This window comes from Scyliorhinus torazame, chromosome 1 (genome assembly GCF_047496885.1).
Source record: "Scyliorhinus torazame isolate Kashiwa2021f chromosome 1, sScyTor2.1, whole genome shotgun sequence".
NCBI classification, from domain to species: domain Eukaryota; kingdom Metazoa; phylum Chordata; class Chondrichthyes; order Carcharhiniformes; family Scyliorhinidae; genus Scyliorhinus; species Scyliorhinus torazame.
The window spans coordinates 354,790,800-354,810,674 of record NC_092707.1 but is presented as its reverse complement, the minus strand read 5'-3'; the positions used below and the strand labels follow the sequence as shown (position 1 = coordinate 354,810,674).

Sequence of the window (19,875 nt, the reverse complement as noted above, 5' to 3'; positions counted from 1 at the left end):
TCTCTAGATGTTCATCAGTGGAAAGAGGCGGAGTGTGAGTGCCTCCTGTCTTTTATAGTCAGGTCCCACCCGAGTGTCCTGCCTGCTTATTGGTCATGTGCTGTTCTCTGTGTCCATTAGCTGTTTGTCTGTACATCATTATGTGTGTGTCTGTATATCATGACAGAATTGCAAGCTTGAAAACCTAAAATCGATAGGGATTTCTGACTCTCCTCGGCAGAATAAAATTGATATAGCTTTATTTTTAGATGTCAGGAGGATACATGCCCAAAAATTGAAATGGATTCCACTGATGATATTAAATAACTGTTGGAAGTTGAATCTAATGAAGCAAACATGGATTTACAAAATAATGAGGCGAAATCTGCAAATAGCAGAAACAGTCGCAGTTGGAATTTAATGCAGACAAGTGTAAGATACCACACACATCATGGACAGCGCATTTAAAAACATCTAGGGTTATTGCAAACTTGGCACTTAACACTTGGCTGGCAGGCTGGCCTCGACCTCGCCCATCCCACTGTAAAATTGCCGAGAAGTCAAGGTGGGCAGCAATCTGGTGGGAAAGCCATCCTTGGAATTTTAGTGGGGAGCAGCAGCAAAGGAAACAAAGCAAATGTTACTGTACAATATTGTTAAATCAGAAAATAATTTGGAGGATGTTTATTCTTGTATGTCTCATTCTTTTCATAGACCCTGTCCACGGCCTATTGCTCATCTACAGACCACATCCGTCCCTTGGTCAAAAAAGCTGCACCTTGTTCTGACAGATGCGCAAACCACCCTGATCAAAAGAAAACAAAAGCATGTGCTGAGATTGATGTCCGGCGCTTATACCCATTGTATGATAATGTTATCATGGCATAAAGCTTGAAACTCTACAAACAAAAAGTTAATATTTGTACTGATTCTGTTTTGTTGAAAGAGGCTGGGCTGGATCCTCCGTCTCGCTGGCAGCGCACTCACGCCCGCAGATTTCCCTACGGCGTGGGGGTGTCCACAATGGGAAACCCTATTGGCTGGCTACTGGGACGGAGAATCCCGCCCGCTGTCTTTGTTCTCAGTACCTGGAAGGTCTTGAGAACAAAGAGACAGTCTCTTAAAAAAAGAATACGGTGGTTAGAAAAACAGCTGAATCTCTGCAGTAACGGTTCCCTGCAGAATCACAGAATAATAGTGCAGAAGAGGCCCTTCAGCCCATCAAATCTGCACCAACGCATGAAAAATACCTGACTCGCCTACCCAATCCCATTTGCCAGCATTTAGCCCATAGCCTTGAATGCTATGACGTGCCAAGTACACATCCAGGAACCTTTTAAAGGATGTGAGGCAACCTGCCTCTACCATCCTCCCAGGTAGTGCATTCCAGACCGTCACCACTCTTTAGGTAAAACCGTTTCCCCTCAAATCCCCCCCGAAACCTCCTGCTCCTCACCTTGAACTTGTGTTCCCTCATGATTGACCTTTCAATAGAGGGGAACAACTGCTCCCTATCCACCATGTCTATAGCCCTCATTATCTTGTACACCTTGATCAGGTCACCCCTGTCTTCTCTGCTCCAGTGGAAACAACCCAACCCTATCCAACCTCTCTTCATAACTTATTGTTCCATTCCAGGCAACATCCTGGTGAATCGGCTCTGCACCCTCTCCAGTGAAATCACATCCTTCATAATAATGTGGTAACTAGAATTGAACACATTATTCCAGATGTGGCCTTATCAAAGTGCTGTACAGCTCCACCCTGACCTCCCTGCTTTTGTAATCTATGCCTCAATTGATAAAGGCAAGTGTCCCATATGCCTTTTTCACCAGCCTATTAACCTGCTCTCCTGCCTTCAGAGATCTATGGACAAACATTCCAAGGTCCCACTGTTCCTCAGAACTTTCCAGTGTCAGGCCATTCATTGAATACTTCCTTGTCAAATTACTCCTTCTGAAGTGTATCACACCTCACTTTTCAGGGTTAAATTCCATCTGCCATTTTTCTGCCCATTTGATCATCCCATCCCATTTATATCTTCCTGTAACCCGAGACACACTCAACCTCATCGTTAGCCCCCCCCCGGTCAATCTTTATACAGCAGAGCTACATAAATTTACAATCTTAATTCTCCCGTTGAAACTGCCTAGACCTGCCAATCAGAAAGCTTGTAAAAGGCAATAGTCAGTGAAATTGAATGTTAACAATACAGTTCAAACCTTTCAGGCTTCTAGGCATACAAACAGGCTAGGAAATCTTAAAGGGCAATGAAACTGACTGTGAAAAAAAACACTTGCATGAAAGAGAATGCTTAGATCTTCATCTCACAGATCTTTGAACTTGGTATACTGACAGATTGTTTGAAGGATTTAAAGGCTGCAGATGGGAAGAGCAGCCAAATAACACCCATCTCAGGAATGACCCCCAACCAGAGACCCTCGAGCACAGTATAAGCCCCCTTGGCCTCCGCCTCCCACAGCACCCTGGAGGCAATTGTAGGAAGGTACTCACCCTCATGCCAGCCATCTGAAAGGTGCTGGATTGGCACTGCCATGTGGCAAGGTCTCTTGCCAGCGATCCGATGGAGGGGTTGCTGCAGCAGCATTCCGAGATCAGGGAGACCTTTAAAACAGCGCCCTCGTCTCGGACGAGTGATTAGGTCCCACCCTCCTCAGGACTAATGAGAACCCCGGTGTGCCACTGAATCGCATTGAAAACCCGATTGAGTGTAACATTTTTTCTCCGTGCTATTTAATGGCACATCGGGCTCACTCCTCGCGCCAGCGGAATGAATCCAGTTTTCCCACTGATGAGAGCACTTCCGATTCTCCCGATCGAGGACTAAGAGTCCCGGACACTGAACCAAGTAAGCATGAGGATCTCCGAGTTGGGGGGGGGCGGAAATGTATTGGTGGAAAGGATGAAGCACCTGTATAGACCAGACCATTTGGGAGGGAGGTGCCTGAAGTTGAAAGATGGCTGTTGATGGAGGCTACCCCTCCCCTTCGGGCTTTCCTTTCTGGCCTGAACAACTTCCGCCAGCTTGAAAACAAGGCTAGCTGGAAACTGCCCTTAAGTGGTCATTAATTGCCTATTTAAAGGTCTTAATTGGGGCCAGTCAACCTAGCCTGGTCCATCATAAAATTGCAGAGAGGTCAGGACGGTTGGGTGCCTGGTGGGAAAAGGCCTTCAGAGGAATTTTAGAAGCATCCCTTCCGTTTACAGACCCAGTAGTGGGGGAATGTAAAATTCTGCCCTATAAGTACTTCAGTGTCCATAATGTTGCTGAGAATGTGTTTCTTGAATAAAATACCATTGTTATTATGGTATGTTTAAGTTTATAAGTAGGTTGATACAATTTAAGGTGGTACACAAGGTGCACATGATTCGGAGTGAGAATGAGTTGTTTCTTCCAGGTAGTGGCAGTCAAGTGCCAAGAAGTGTGGGCAGGGACCAGCAAATCATGCACACATGTTCTGGGGCTGTCAGAAGCTGAAGAAATACTGGGCGGGAGTGTTCGCGACACTAACAAAGACCGTAGGGGAAGATGTCGGGCCGGACCCAATGGTGGCGAGATTCTGGATATCAAGAAGCCGGAGTTGATGGAGGGGAGGAAGGCAGATGTCTTGGTCTTCGCCTCACTGGTTGGCCGGCGAAGGATCTTGTTGGAATGGCGGTCGGCATCTCCACCGGTGGCGGCCTGGCTGGGAGACTTATATGACTTTCTCCGTTTGAAAAAGATCAAATATGAATGGAGGTGTTCAGTGGAGGGCTTTAAGGCAAGGTAGGGGCTACTGCTGGCCATTTTGAGGAGCTGTTCGTCGCAGAGGGTGGGGGGGGGGGGGGGAAAGAGAGAGGGGGGGGGGAAGAGAGAGAGAGAGAGAGAGAGAGAGAGAGAGAGAGAGAGAGAGAGAGAGAGAGAGAGAGAGAGAGAGAGGAGGGGGAGAAAGGAGGGTTGTGGGGTGAAAATGGGGAAAATCCTGTACAAAGTGCAGAATTGTGTGATGGGGAGCATTTCCCTCAGATTGTTCATGTTTTGTAACCGTTTAAATAAGTTTGGAATAAAATATATTTTTAAAAAAACTTTATAAGTAGATACTTAATATTTCTGTAGTCAACTACTTAATTCCCTTATGGACTATGTTTGAACAATGGGTTGCAGCAGAGAATGTCACATTCTAATAACTCACTATGGAAAGAATGTTAGTTCCATAAATTTCTGTCTTACTGATCAGTGGAAACAAATCTATCCTACTATAACCCTTCATAATCTTAAAAGACATGGTGATTGTTCATGTGCTTTAGGGCAAAAACCTATATTTTATGTTGGGCCGATGGTGCTTCTAAGAATTGGGTTTCTCCGAAAGGGGATTTATTGTAAACAGCCACCTACGTCCAGCAACTGATTATGTGACAAAGTTGCCTGGGAATAAACTAACAGGGAAGGAAGGGTCAACCAGAAGTTAATTATAGGGGTGAGTGAGTAGATTGTGGATGTGGTGCTGAACTCAAGCAAGGTTTTAGTTTTAGAGCAATCTTGCTACAGGAAACATCTTTCGAGGAGGATTCAGTTGAAATTTGAAGTGTTGGTGAAAAGAGTTTACACCTCTTGTTAACTGAGAGAGAGAGAGAGAGAGAGAGAGAGAGAGAGAGAAAGTGGCAGATCCAGAGTTACAGTAAGTTAGCACCAAGAGAGTTCTGACCCAACGCTAGCAATGCTGGTGTTTAATGGAGAGCCTATGCAATCATGGGACAGTTGCAGGAAACTTGAAGGAACGCCTTGTTGGAAGTGAGCAGAATGCCTAAGAAATCTCAACCTTTTTACAAATCTTTAAAACAGTCCTCAAACCAAGTGGTTAACCTTCTAATTTCTGATGGGTTATTGGGGTGTAAGCACTTAAGAAGAAATGCGGAGTTAAAAAGTTTAGCAATTTAGAAGTACCTGGATTCACAGCATTTGTAATATTTATAACATAGCTGACTATTTATGATAAAGTATAGTTCTTACTTTTCATATTCTTTGATTTTTGTGAAGTAAAATTCTATTATTTTAAACTGTGAACCTTTTGATTGGCTTCTTTTATCTGGGTTTCTGGATCTCTCCCAAAAAAATTAGCGCTCTCTATCAAGATTATAACAACATCCATTAGGTCATCATAATACACTTTAATTGCAACTTCTCAAAAAATACATTTTCCAATACTAACCTGCCAACCCTGTTAATTTTCCACACTATGTTGCTCTGGTCAGTTTACACCTTGACTACTGCTTATGATTTTGGTATTCAATACATGGTGAAACAGTCAAGTTGCAGTGAGAAGTAGTACTCGGCCGAATCCTAGGCCTCTACCGTGACCCTCCAAGGAAATGCAGGCAAGGATTGAGCGAGGGGTTAACATCCTACAAACTTTCAGAGGACTGACTTAAAGATTGACAGGAGAAACTGGGGCTCTCGTTATCCGTGAAGTCAGATGATTAAAGCTGGTATGGGTGCCTTGCAAAAGTAATCAAATATTAAACTGGATTGCTAAATCAAATAGGGAGGTTAGCCAAGGCTAATAACATGGGGAAATAGAGCAAACTTGAGCAAGGTGAATTAAGGACAAGTTTCAGAACAAATCTTTTTTCACTCAAGAATTATGAATATGTTGGAGGCTCTCAGCTGGGGCCTGATGCAGGGTCAGGGTGGGGTGTGATGGTAATTAAAGGATGAGAGAACGGAATAACATTGTTATTCATTATTGCAAAACATAATGATATATTTCTTTCCACTGAAATACAATGTATGTAGGAACAATTTTGATTTAGAAAATAGATTTATCACATATTTACAATGGGGATGAAGTACTTCTTTGAGAAGTGTCCTGAGGGGTTATTCAAATTTGTGATCCTTGCATCAATGGTTTCATCTAACATATGTGATTTTAAAAGCTGGTTTTGTACCGACTGTCGTGGATGTGTCCTCACAATCATCCTTGAACATACATCTACTTCAGACAATTAACTTTAATAGTTCATCTATCCACACGTTAAACCAGGACAATGGAAGGAATTTAAACATCTAGCAAGTGCATTACAGCAAAAACTTTGGCTAAACATTCTGAGGAAAAAAAAAAATCAAATTTTCAGGATCAATGTTGCACTCAAATCCAATAGTCTAAAATACTTGGGTGAAATCGTGGCTTTGTTGGACACTCACCCCTTTCAAAGTAGTGAATACCGGAGAGGTCATACTCCTGTAAATTAAGCCGGTGTAGGATCCTGATGTTGAATTTGAAGACGTAAAGGTTGTGCCTAGGAAATGAGGAATAGTTTATCAAATTATAAACAGTATTACAATTCTATGTATAAAACATTAAATAGCTACCTACTAAGACATTGGACTCTTTTTAAAAGGAAACGGAATCGGCAGAATTCTGCTATATCCCCGCCGGTGGATTCAATGGCAAGTTGTCAGGAAGCCCAAAAATCGGTTTTACGCTGACGTGAATTTCCCATGGGATCCTCCGCTGGTGCCCGTCATGGCAGATTGGGAAACCTGCTGTTAGCCGTCGTGAAACTGATTTGCATCCCATTGTATTTTTCCACAGCTAGCAATAACTTTGCTGCCTTCCCTTTTTCCTCTTGCCTCCCACTTCCCTGCCGCTGTATTTGCTTAAAACCTGTTAAGTGTCCAGCTTCCTTTAAGATACTCCTTAAAACCTACCTCTGGCCAAACATTTGATCACCTGCCTTATCTCATGTGACTCAATGCCATTTTTCCTGCTACACCATGGGACTTTTTATGGTGTTAAAACTCTATATAAAACTAAGTAGTTGCTGAATTGTGTCCGTAAAACAAAAGAGTAAAAGTTCTAGAATCCCACATTTTAAAATAATTCCATAAAACAGCGCTCTGCAGGATAATGAATAAAAACAGAAAATGCAAGAAATACTCAGCAGATCTGCTATCTGTGGATCGAGAAATACAAGTTAATGTTTTAGGTCTGTGACCCTTCGACAGAACTGGGAATAGATATAACTATTTTGAGCAAGTGAAAGGAATGAAAAGGTGTGAAGAAGGCTGTGATTAGGCAGACAGCAGGAGAGATCAAATTCAAAAGGTTGAATGATAAAGGATGTGGGAACGGAACGAGTAAAGAAACAAAAAGGTGTGGCCCTGAGGAGATCTGAAGAAAAGGATATCGAATAGCTGTCCTCCAAAAGAAAAGGAAATGAGAGAAAAAGCGAAATAAACAAATGAGCAAAAAGAAATAACAGAAAAGGAGGAAAAAAAAAAAAAGAGTTCACCGAAAATAATTGAACTCAATATTGGGTCCAGAAGACTGTAAGGTGCCCAGTCAATAGGTGAGGTGCTGTTGCTCAAACTTGCGTTTAGCTTCAACGGAACACTGCAGCAAGCCAAGGACAGCAAGGACAGAGTGGGAACAAGATGGTGAATTAAAATGACAGGCAGCTAGAAGTCAATTCCATGCTTACATACTGAACGGCGGTGTTCCTCACCCAGTGTGTGCATGGTCTCCCCAATGCAGAGGGCATCATGCGCAGCGAATACAGTATACTAAATTGAAAGAAGTACAAGTAAATTACCGTTTCACCTGGATGGAGTGTTTGGGGACTCAATTAGTGAAAAGCCCGATGTTGCATCTCCTGTGCTTGCATGGAAAGGTACTGTAGGAACGTGAGAGGTGGTGGGGGTGACTGAGGAGTGGACTAGGGTATGGTGGGGAGAACAGTCCCTTCCAAATGCTGAAAGGGGTGGGGGAGATCTGTTTGATGGTGGCATTGTGCTGAGGTAGCAGAAATGGCAGAGGATGCTTTAATGAATAAGGAGGCTGGTTATCATGGTGCTGTTAGAAGGAGGAGTGGGAGCATAGTGTGGAAAATAGAATAGGCACCATTTTGGGCCCCATCAACCATAGTGAGAGAGGGGAAGGGGTGGGAATCATTGTTGAAGGAACAGGAAGGAAGACATGTCGGAATGGTAGTATGGAAGATGGGATCATCTCAACAGATGCAATGAAGATGGGAAAACTAGGAAAATGGAATACAGTCCTTACGGGAAGAGGAATGTGGGAAAGCTAACTGTTGGGAGTCAGTGAATAGCATATTCCCAGACATGGAAACAGAAAAGTCAAAGAAATGAAGAGTCAGAGGTAGAGAACAGCAAGTTAACGGAAGGGGGAAAATGGGAAGCAAAGTCAATAAAAATGTTCCAGTTAAAGGTGAAAGCACACAATGGGCTAGCCCATTAAACTGAAAGCACATCTCGGTCTCTATAAAATACTCACATTTGTTACTTGGGTCTGTACAAATGGCCTCTGACATTCTTATACCTGACTTGGCTACTGCATAAATTCTGCTTTCCTGGATGTAAGATAAAGTAACAGTTCTTAATACCTTTGTACTGTTATGATTTATGGTTCCAAAAATTAAAAGAAAAACATTCATACTAGGACCAATATACAAGAAGCAGCTTGAAATTATTATTTATGTCTCAAATCTTTCCATCCCCCTGTGATGACATTGACACTTAAAAGATGAAAGAATATGAACAGCACTAATCATTTACATGTCATTTTTTACATGTCTGTTCAGATCAGGCTGCTCAGCAGGCTAATTGATCTTTAGTGGCAGCATTACAGCTAAGCCTGAATTGTGCCTTCAGCCAACGTTAAATTATATACACTTAGACAGTTGCTGGATGTTCGCATGATTCTCAAGATCCCTTCCTGAATTGAAACTTTACTAACTCAGGCTTTCTGAACATCCCAGATGAGATGAACAAGCAGCATTGATTAATGATTTAATCTAGGTCCTTCCTTGACAATGAAGTGAAATTGTAGCATAAAAGCAAGTTATTGTGGACACACGACTCTGAAACAAAAACAGAAAAACTCAGTCTTGGCAACTGTAAATGTTGAACCCAGATCCAGGATAGGTGGTGGTTGTCGCCACCTAGATGTCCCCAAAAATCTGGGCCGTACATATTTGTTAGAAATGCTCCAGCACTATGGGTCCAGGGAGATACTCAGGGCGTCTGGTAGCTTTGTTGAGAATTTGGAGGCAGTTTCTCCAGCACTTCGAGTTGGGGGTAGGGTCAAGGGAAATGCCGATTCGGGGAACCATAGATTTGAGCAAGGGAAGCGGGATGGAAATTTTCAGAGATGTGAGGAGAAAGGAATTAGGACACTAAAAGATTTGTTTCTTGGAGGTCGGTTTGCGGGATCGAAGGAGCTGGGAGCGAAGTATGGGCTGGAGCAAGGGGAAATATTTAAACACATGCAGGTTCGAGACTTTGCCAGAACGAGGTACAGAGCTTCCCAGTAGAGCCAGCTTCCACATTGCTGGAGGAAGTGCCGACGACAGGGGAACTGGAGAAGGGAGTAGTATCGGCGGTTTACGGGGCTATTTTGGAGGAGGAGAAGGCGCCGCTGGAAGGGATCAACGCAAAGTGGGAGGAAGAGTTGGGAGAGGGTATGGAGGAGGGGTTCTGGTGTGAGGTGCTCCGGAGGGTGAACACCTCCACCTCGTGTGCGAGGTTGGGGCTGATACAGCTGAAGGTGGTGTATAGAGCACACCTTACAAGGGCGAGAATGCGCCGGCTCTTTGAGGGGGTAGAAGATGTGTGTGAACGTTGCGGGGGGAGGACCACTTTCATATGTTTTGGTCCTGTCCAAAGCTGGAGGATTACTGGAAGGAGGTTTTTAGGGTAATCTCTGAAGTGGTGACTGTGAAACTGGACCCGGACCCTCGGAAGGCCATATTCGGGGTGTCGGACCAGCCAGGGTTGGAAACGGGCACGGAGGCAGATGTTGTAGCCTTCGTCTCATTGATCGCCCGAAGGTGGATGCTGTTAGGGTGGAGATCAACCTCTCCACCCTGTGCCCTGGCGTGGCAGGGGGACCTGCTGGAATTCTTGATGCTTGAAAAGGTCAAATTTGAACTGAGGAGAAGGATGTTGTAGAGCATGAAATGTTCTACAATTCATGGGCGTTATTAATTATGCACTTTCGAGAATTGGATTACGTTGAACATTAGGGGGGTGGGGAGAGCGGGACGATGGATTAACGGTGACTATGGGTGATTCTGGATTCCTTTTTGTCATTTGTTTGTGTTAACATGCAGGCTGTTTGGGGTTTGGTGAGAGGATGGGATCGTTGTTATTGATATGGGGATCGACATTACATTCGTTACTGATTATTGTTTATTGCTGGGTGTAAATTTGGGAGAAAATGTGAAAAAGGAGAATAAAAATATGTTAAAAAAAAAAATACTCCAGCACCGTCAGATACAGCTTTTTAAAAGATTATTTTACGGGATGTGGGCATCGCTGGTTTAAGCGACCATTTATTGCGCATCACTAGTTGCCCTTCAGGTGGTGGTAAGTTGCCTTCTTGAACCGCTGCAGCCCTCAAGGTGAAGGTACACTCACTGTGCTGTTAGACAGAGAGTTCCAGGATTTTGACCCACGGCAGTGAATGAACGGCGATATATTTCCAAGTCAGGGTGGTGAGTGACTTGGAGGGGAACCTCCAGGTGATGGGGTTCCCAGGTATCTGCTGCTCTTGTCCTTCTAGATGGTAGTGGTCATGGGCTTGGAAGGTGCTGCCGAAAGAACTTCGTAGATGGCACACATGGCTGGCATGTCGGTGGTGGAGGGTTTGAATGCTTGTGGAATGGGGAGCAATCAAGCGGGCTACTTTTGTCCTGGATGGTGTTGAGCTTCGAGTGTTGTTGGAGCTGTACTCATCCAGGCAAGTGGAGAGTATTCCATTACACTCCTGACTTGTGCCTTGTTAATGGTTGACAGACGTTTTTGGGGGGGGGGGGGTGTCAGGAGGTGAGTTACTCGCTGTAGGATTCCTAGTCTTTGACCTGCCCTGGTAGCCACAGTATTAATGTGGCCAGTCCACTTCAGTTTTTGATCAATGGCAACCCCCAAGAGTCCCCACCCTACTTCTGTCCCTAACACTTCCACCCATTACTCCCTTGTTCTGTCCAGTGGCCACAGTTGCCCTTGCCCAGACTGTCCACGTCCAGTAACTCCTCCAACATTGTGTCTCTCGGAGCCCTTGTTGTCTCCTTGCGGAGAAAGTTTTTGGTTTGCAAATGTTGGGAGTTCCTGCCTGTTCGGTAGCTCTGGTCTAAAAGTCAGCTCTTCTAGGTTTGCAAGTCTGTCCCGTGTAAAAGTCCCTAACCATCAGTGTCTCCCTATCCGGTCTCCACCTCTTAAAAGGTGGTGTTTCGCATGGCTGGTGAAACCCGTGTTTGCCACAGTTGGGGGCCATGGTGGACACTTCAGTTAGACCGAAGTGCTGTCTCATCTGGCTCCAGATTCTGTGTTGCTATCACCACTGGGATGGTTGAGTGTTTTGCTGGGGGGGGATGGGAGTGCTGTCATGGCGAGGGCTCTGAGGGTCGTTCCTGTGCAGGGCGATTCCTCCATCCTCACCCACTGTTTGGTTCCTTCACCTATCCCCTCACTCTCTCGGCTGTGGCAGCCCAGTGGTAGTATTGCAAGTTTGGGAAGGCCAGGCCTCCCATGCTTCTTTTCCTTTGCAGTGTTGTTTTAGGGATTCTTGGATTCTCCCCCCACCATAATCATTTTGTGATCTGACCAGGGAGAGGAACCTCGGCAGTACGTTCATCTTGATTGTCTGCACCCTACCCGCTAGGGAAAGTGGGAGTGCATTCCATCTCCATATCTTTGTTGTCTTCCTCTGACAGACTGGTTCGATTCCATGTGGATCTGTGTCCAGTCGTGGGCTATCTGGATTCCCAGGTAGCGGAATTTGTTTTGGGCTATTTTAAAATGGTATACCCTGCAGCTCTACCCCTCCCCCTCTCGGGTTCACTGGGAAAACGTTACTTTTGCCCAGATCGAGTTTGTGGCCTGAGAAGACTCCAAATTCCTCCAGAAGCTTCTGGATTTAATTCATGCCGTTTTGCAAGTTAAGATGTAGAGGAGCAGATCATCCGCATTGAGTGAGACTCGGTGCTCTCTGCCTCCTCTTCGGATTCCCTTTCAGCCTCTCGTGTCTCACAGGTCAATCGCCAGCGGCTCAATTGCCAAGGCGAACAGGAGCGGGGACAGCAGGCATTGCTGCCTGCTGCCACTGTGCAACTGGAAGTATTCAGAGCTGGTGACGTTGGTCCAAACACTCGTCTTGGGGGAGCTGTACAGGAGTTTCACCCATGGGATTAAACCTGCCCCTAGCCCAAACTGCTCCAGTACACCTCAATGAGGTACTTCCACTCTACTCTGTTGAAGGTCTTTTCTGCATCCAGGGAAACAATCACCTCTGATGTTCTCTCCCCGGATGGGGTCAGTATCACATTTAGCAGCCATCTGATGTTCGCAGTTAGCTGTCTACCCTTAAATCCCGTCTGGTCCTCTGCAATCACCTCTGGTACGCAGTTCTCCACTCTCTTGGCAAGACCTCTGAAAGTATTTTCATGTCCACATTGGCTATCGAAATGGGTCTGTATGATTCGGATTCCATTGGGTCTTTGTCTTTATTGTGTAACAGCAATATGGTCACCTGTGTTAGCGTCGGAGGCAGGGTGCCCCTCGCTAGTGAGTCTGTGAACATCTTCCACAGGTGTAGGGCAAGAACTGCGGCAAATGTTTTGTAGAAGTCCTCCGGGAACCCGTCAAATCCTGGCGCTTCCCCTGCCTGCATGTAGTTGATGCTCTCCACGACCTCTCCCAGTCCTAATGGTGCTTCCAGCTCCCTCCGTCTATCATCCCCCACAACTGGCATGTCCAGTCCATCGAGGAACCATTTCATCCCCAAGTCTCTGTTGGGGGTTCGGAGGTACACAGTCCCCAGTAGAAGGCCTTGAAAGCTTTGTTGACCATTTTTGGTTCAGCTACCAGTCTGCCTCTGCTACCCTTCACCTGCGATTTGTTCCTTGTGGCTGCCTGCTTTCTCAGCTGGTGAGCCAGCAGGCGGCTAGCCTTCTCTCCATGTTCATAAAAGGTTCTCGTGTTTGGTGAAGTTGGTGCCTTCCTGCTGGATAACAGGTTAAAGTCCATTTTGTATCTTTATTTTCTGCGGCAGAAGCTCTACGGTCGGAGCTTTTTCTGTTGACCTCCAGGATGGAGTCGATCAGTTGTTGCCGAGCCATCCTCGCTTCTCTATCTCTGCATGTCTCGTAGGCAATAATTTCTCCCCTAATCACCGCCTTCAGTGCCTCCCAGAATGTGGAAGGTGAGACTTCCCCATCCCAGTGGCTAGTAATGCACTTGCCGATGGCCTGTGATATTTTCTAGCAGAAGGCCTGGTCAGTCACAAGGGTCGTGCCCAAACTCCAAGAGGGGCATTGGGCACTGCCCGTCCCCAACCTCACATCCATGTAATGTGGAGCATAGTAGGAGATTACGATTGAGGAGTAATCTGCACTTTTTCTGGAAACACCGATTTCCCCACTACAAAGAAGTTGATGCGGGTGAAGACCTTATGTACTGGTGAGAAGAGCGACATTTCCCTCTCACCTGGGAGCAGGAACCGGCATGGATCCACCTGACCAGTTCCCAGTTCCCTGTCCATGCCTGTCGTTTTCCCCATTCTGGGATTTGATCTGTACATCAGTGGGTCATGTACACAATTAAAATCTCCCCCCCCCAATAATCAGTCGGTGCGTGTCTATGTCTGGGATTTCCACCATGGTCTTTTTTACAAACTCCCAATTGGGCGCGTACATGTTTGCCAGAAAGGCTGGTGCCCTGTCTCGGACACCACTGACCACGACATACTGTCCCCCTTGGTTCCTAACCGTCTTTGTCGCCGTGAAGAGTTTGGTTCGTATTGGAAGGCAGAGGAGCGGAAGCTTTGTAACTAGAGAGGGGGAATATCTCTCTCTGCTTTGCTGGAAGAAAACCCCATATCATGAAGTAAAAGGCAAAGAAGGCCAGTGCCAGAAACGTAAGGAATAGCCAGTTAAGGAAACTAGAAAAATGAAGAGAAGTTTCCAAGAAGTCTGAAGTTAAAGGAACAAAGAGGGACTGGAACTAGAACAGAGCATTGTTCAGTGAAGCCAGAAAGAGCTGAAAAGGATGAAAGAAAATTACTGCAAATACTTGAATCTGAAACAAAAACAGAAAATACTGGACATTCTCAGCAGGTCTGATAGCATCTGTGGAGAGAGAGACGGAGGCCAATGTTGCGAGTCTGTGACTCTTTATCAAAGCAGAATCCAGTATTGTTTCAGAATCCAGTGTTTGCTTTTTTGATTCAGACCCTTCCCTCACCACAGATGCAGACAGACATGCTGAGATTGTCCAATATTTTCTGTTTTTGTTTCAGACCCTTCTCTCGCCACACATGCTGTCAGACCTGTTGAGCGCTGGGAAAGAATTAGCTAGTGAGAAGCCAGAAAGATATCTGAAGTGGTTCTAATGTTTGTGATTGTGTTGTGAGACATTCGTTGAAATAACTGTGGAGCAATTGGTGGCTGGATCTAGGTTTGTGTAAAAGTCTTCAACACAAAGGAAACTGGGAGGCAGATTCTTGTTGAAACAGTGGGAGGGAAACGTTTTTGAGGATAGCTGGAAAACCTGGAGATTGATTCTTGAATTAAGTATTGCTTAAAAGGAGACTTTAAAAGAGTGTCTTTCTGAGTGTGGAGTTTAGAAACGCATGTGACAATCATCGGCACGGGGGGTGGGGGGGTGATGGAATTTGAGGAGAAATGCACAGAAGATCGATTGAGTGATATAGGGCATTTGGTTTCAGAGTGGGGTGTTATCCTTAAAATTTCTTAAGACAAAGGAGAGAGAAAGAATATATTATAACCAAACTTTACATGTTTAATAAATGATTTTTTCTTATTCCTTAAAGTTGAAGAGTAAAAGTTACAATATTTTGAGCCAGAGATACATTTTGTGACCTTTCCGTCCAATAGTAACACCAACTGGGATCGTAACAGATGGCATATGGGGACACCATCGCCTTATGTCTCTGCTTCAATTAAGTTCAGGTTCGGAAGGCTCTTGGACGGCCTTCGCGCCCCGACCTCTCCCATGAACCCACCCTTTAACCACCATCACTTACCAGTTGCCTGCATCCCTTAGTGATCCTAGACCTCAGGCGAGCGTATTACTCCCCGTGTGCGTGGGCTCCTCCGGGTGATCCGGTTTCCTCCCACAGTCCAAAGATGTGCAGGTTAGGTGGATTGGCCATGATAGATTGTCCTTAGTGTCCAACACTGCCCTTAGTGTTGGATGGGGTTACTGGGGAGCGGGTGGAGATGTTGACCTTGGGTAGGGTGCTCTTTCCTAGAGCCGGTGCAGTCTCGATGGGCCAAATGGCCTCCTTCTGCACTGTAAATACTATGTCTATGTACAATCAGCAAGCAATGCTGCCCCAGAGGTGCAATCATGCACTGCACAACTGCTCGCCTGTTACTGGATAGTAGCTCTTGGGTGGTTGGTGGGGGAGGGGAGGGGATTTCTGATGCAGGCAGCCTTGATCCCAAGGAAGGCCTGCAGCTGCCCAGTTGATGGGCACTTAATTCGGTGGTCCTTCCTGAAAGGAGGAGACCCTGAACTCTTGCTGGCTCGCTGGCTGACGGCAAGACCCAAGAACTGCATTAAATACGGCACATTGATTCTCCTTCCACTCCTCTTTCAGGCAGCGAATTCAAGATCTCAAATAATTTTGGTGTAAATTACCTTTCCTCATGATGCCTCGGATTAGTTTACCAATTTTAAATAATAATCTTTATTGTCACAAGTAGGCCTACATTAAGACTGCAATGAAGTTACTGTGAAAAGTCCCTAGTCGCCACATTCCGGCACCTATTCGGGTACACAGAAGGAGAATTCAGAATGTCCAAATTACCGAACAGCATGTCTTTCGGGACTCGTGGGAGGAAACCTGAGGAAACCCACCCAGACACAGGGAGAAGTGCAGACTCCGCACAGACTGTGACCCAAGCCAGGAATCGAACCTGGGACCCTGGAGCTGTGAAGCAGCAGTGCTACCCACTGTGCCACCCATATCTGTGATCTCTAGTTACCAACCCATGTGCCATTGAAACCAATTTCTCCTGGTTTATTCTATCAAAACTGTTCATCGTCTTTGAACACTTCTATTAAGGTTTGGCATCTTTCAAAGCACAAAGATTGATTACTCGATAGACAAATACTTCAGTTGTGTGTTGCAGTGCGGCGATTTCAGAAATGAAATGAAAATGAAAATCGCTTATTGTCACAAGTAAGCTTCAAATGAAGTTACCGTGAAAAGCCCCGAGGCGCCACATTCCGGCGCCTGTTCAGGGAGGCTGGTACGGGAATTGAACCGTGCTGCTGGCCTGCCTTGGTCTGCTTTAAAAGCCAGCGATTTAGCCCTGTGCTAAATAAAGGATGGGAATAAGTCTTCAAATAAATTTCACATTGTCTTACACAATTATGTACAGTAAGAAGTCTTACAACACCAGGTTAAAGTCCAACAGGTTTGTTTCGAATTACTAGCTTTCGGAGCGCAGCTCCTTTCTCAGGTTCATTCACCCGAGGAAGGAGCTGTGCTCTGAAAGCTAGTAATTTGAAACAAACCTGTTGGACTTTAACCTGGTGTTGTAAGACTTCTTACTGTGCTCACCCCAGTCCAACGCCGGCATCTCCACATCACAATTATGTACACCAGTCTGGTTTGATGCAAGTTAATTGAAACCTTTGAGATCAAGAGATTGTAATGTTAAAGCTGTCAGAGCAATGGCACTTAATATTTCAAAATATCTATTGACATTTTTAATTCCGCAAATGAAGCGTTAGCTACTAATTACCACTGCATCAAAACAATAAAAATTACCCAGGAAGGAAATCTGTGCAGAGGAGGAGTCGGTGGCTTGTTGTTGGAAACTTTGCTCGTCATACCTCCAGTTTCTGGATTCCCCTCTGTAATTTGGCCTTCAGACGAATCGTACAGAAACATTCCTTCATCACAGCCGGTTTCCATTTTCTCCAAAATATCATTTTCACCTTCATTGATATCGATGTCTGTCTCTTCATGACGCATTGGCCTCACCATACTAATGGCATTTCGGTTTCGGCCAAACAAACGATCGGTACTTAACGGAGGTTGGCTAAAATGTTTCTTTGCTTTTGCCACACTTACACTGAAGACATTAGGAGTCCTTAATGTTGGAGAGGCTAAATTAGAGAATGAATTTGGCTGAATTAAAGACTGCGTGGGCTGGATACTGGTGGCAGTTATAGGAGTTAAATGTTTTGATGAAAGTGCAGATGGCAGTATCAGGCTTGGAGTATTTGTTCCACTAGACGAAGAAGAATCCAGCCTTTGAGATTCAAATTTCTTGTTTAACTCAGAGGAAGTATCCTGATCCATTCTTTTAATCAGTGTTTTTGAGCTCATTATTATGCTAGGAAAATGATCCACTACTTGTCGAGTATCAGTATTTGCAACTGCACAATGCAAGAGTAATTTTTGTTCAGCTTGGTCAACTGCTGCACTCTCATCAAAGGCAGAGTTACTGTCATCGGATGCTGTCAAATAGGTGTCACTCGCAGTGTGACTATGTCTGATGCCTCCTTCTGATGTGTGGTTGGAAAGGTTTGACAAGTATTTGGATTTTAGACATCTTTTCCTCCTGTCTTCTTCATCAGAACTGCCATCACTCAAAGACACAAAAGCTGTGGCTTCCTTTGAAAAAAATTGGTGGGCAGTTGGTATTTTTCTATCTTGTAGCTTGGGTACACCGTTGTTTTGTGAGAAACTCCTTGGATCTGATCCAGTATTTTGAACGGAATTCATTTGTAGTTTTTTGTCCATTATTTTTTCTGAAAAAGGGAATAACACAAGTTATATTCTGTCCATGCTTCTTTAAGTCACTTGCTTTGCTATAGTTTATTGCATTGATGACGCACTGGGTTATCGGTCCAAAATAGCGTGCCATTGTGCTTTGGACACGGGTTCATTCGTTGCTTCCCTAAACCTGGAGTTCATAATCTCAAATTCACAGAGGAAGCCACTGTGTAGATCTACAGGATGGAGGGGGAAATCATTTCTGAGATCTACACTCTTTTGAAGTATGGTGACAGAAGGTGAACACATACTCTGAAGTGGTCTAACCAGTGAATTATAAAATCACAACATGGTCTCTGCGGATTTATCATCCACTGCAGCCTCCTGCTCAATTTCCTTTTTTCATTGCTTCTCCAAGTTAAATTACTTTCAATGTTGAGATAATGTTACTTAAAAGTCCTTCTGAAAGTCTCCTTGTGTTAATTCTAATCATTTCATTATATACGTTCCGATATATCACTTACTGTTTCTCACGCAATATAAAATTCAGTGTCATTTTTTTGTTCAATTGCATAATTGATAGAAATCCTGTTACATTAGAGGCTGGAATCTCTGACGATAGTGGAGTTCCTAATACGGTGGAAAATCCAGTGTCGGGGAGAAAATGTGATCGGGGTCTGGTCCGATGCTTTGCGCAAACCCCCATCAGGCAACACCCCAGAAGAGAGAGAGAGACTTCTGTCAGGAAGCCTCCCCTGAATAGAGACGACCCCAGCAGAGAGAGATAGAAACCTGGTCAGGAAGCATCCCCCCCCCCCAAAAGAGAGAGCCCCCCAGTCAGGAAGCCTCTCCAGAAGAGAGAGAGACCACTGTCAGGAAGCCCCCCCCCCTCTCCCCCAAGAGAGAAAGACCCTTGTCAGGAAGCCCCCCAGAAGAGAGAGAGAGACACCCCTGTCAGGAACCCCCCAGAAGAGAGGGAGACACCCCTGTCAGGAACCCCCACAGGAGAGAGAGAGATACCCCTGAATAGAAAGACCCCGGCCAGGAAGCCCTCTCCCCTCCCGAAGAGAGACCCATGTCTCTCACTTCAAACATAGCTAAGTGCTTTCCATTCATCTCCCTTCGCGTGGTTGAGTGACTTTGAAGTGGTCAGCTGTGAAACTAATAGCACAAAGTGGTCCCGGAGCTGTCAATCAAAGCTTGATGTTTCGAAACATTGCTGTTAATTTCACAGCTGACCACTTCAAGGTTACTCAACTGTGAAGGGAGGTGAATCAAACAATGCTGACAGCTGGGGGTGTGTGGAAGTGGTCAATCACAGCCTAGTAAAAGCAAAGAAAAATGAATGAATGTCTTGCATAACAAAAATTTGAGGGGGTTTAAACCCAGTTAACTGGTTTTCTCTTTCCAGGAATGGACAGGTGCTGTTTCCTCTGCCTGAGCCAGCGGGTATATTGCCCTGGCGAGAGTGTTAAAGCAGTGATTGTTTTCACTGCCTCTGTCTGGACTGCTCTCTAGATTCCATACAGGGTCTCTCTTCTGGAGGGCTTCCTGACAAGGGTCTCTCTTCTGGCGTGTCTCCTTATTTAGGGGGTCACCTTATTTAGGGGATCTCAGGTGGGGGCAGGGCTAACTTGCATCGTGGGGTGGGTGGGGGGAGATGGGTTTGAATAGCATTGTGGGAAGTGGGGCAGTCATGGGACCGCACTGTCGGGCCGCATGCTCAAAATGGTGGCCGTTAGTGGGATTCCCTAGGGAATCCCTCGCAGTCCTCACCATGTAAAAATCTGCATGGCTAAGGATTGGGAATCACTTCCTTATTCATGCTCACAGCGGGAGTGCAAATCAGGTGCAATTCAGTCTCCCAAACGGAGAATCCTGCCTCAGTTTAACTTCTAGAAATTTAATGTTACCTTTTCTGCAATAAACTCCTATTCTTATCATGTAATAGTGGAATCATATATTCATTAAAATTATGCATTAATGCGAACAATCTTAACCTTCCTGTTTTACATCAATGATGAATGCTAAAAACTTTAATCAGCATTGTCCTCTTGTTGGTCACCTCCAGTGTAGACTAATGATCTTCATGAATAGTGATAAACTGTGCAGTGTGTTAACT

The 19,875-nt window shown here is 45.1% G+C and overlaps 1 protein-coding gene across 2 annotated transcripts in view; it reads right to left on the bottom strand.

Moving 5' to 3' along the window:
- plekhh2 (pleckstrin homology domain containing, family H (with MyTH4 domain) member 2) overlaps positions 1 to 19,875 on the bottom strand; it is a 241,439-nt gene that overhangs the window by 110,592 nt on the left and 110,972 nt on the right. For both annotated transcript variants that reach the window (XM_072510490.1, XM_072510480.1), the window contains 3 exons: positions 16,800 to 17,788; positions 8,274 to 8,349; positions 6,182 to 6,276 (listed from right to left, as the gene is read on the bottom strand). In XM_072510490.1, coding sequence (XP_072366591.1) covers positions 6,182 to 6,276; positions 8,274 to 8,349; positions 16,800 to 17,788 — 1,160 coding nt within the window. The remainder of the gene's footprint in view (positions 1 to 6,181; positions 6,277 to 8,273; positions 8,350 to 16,799; positions 17,789 to 19,875) is intronic.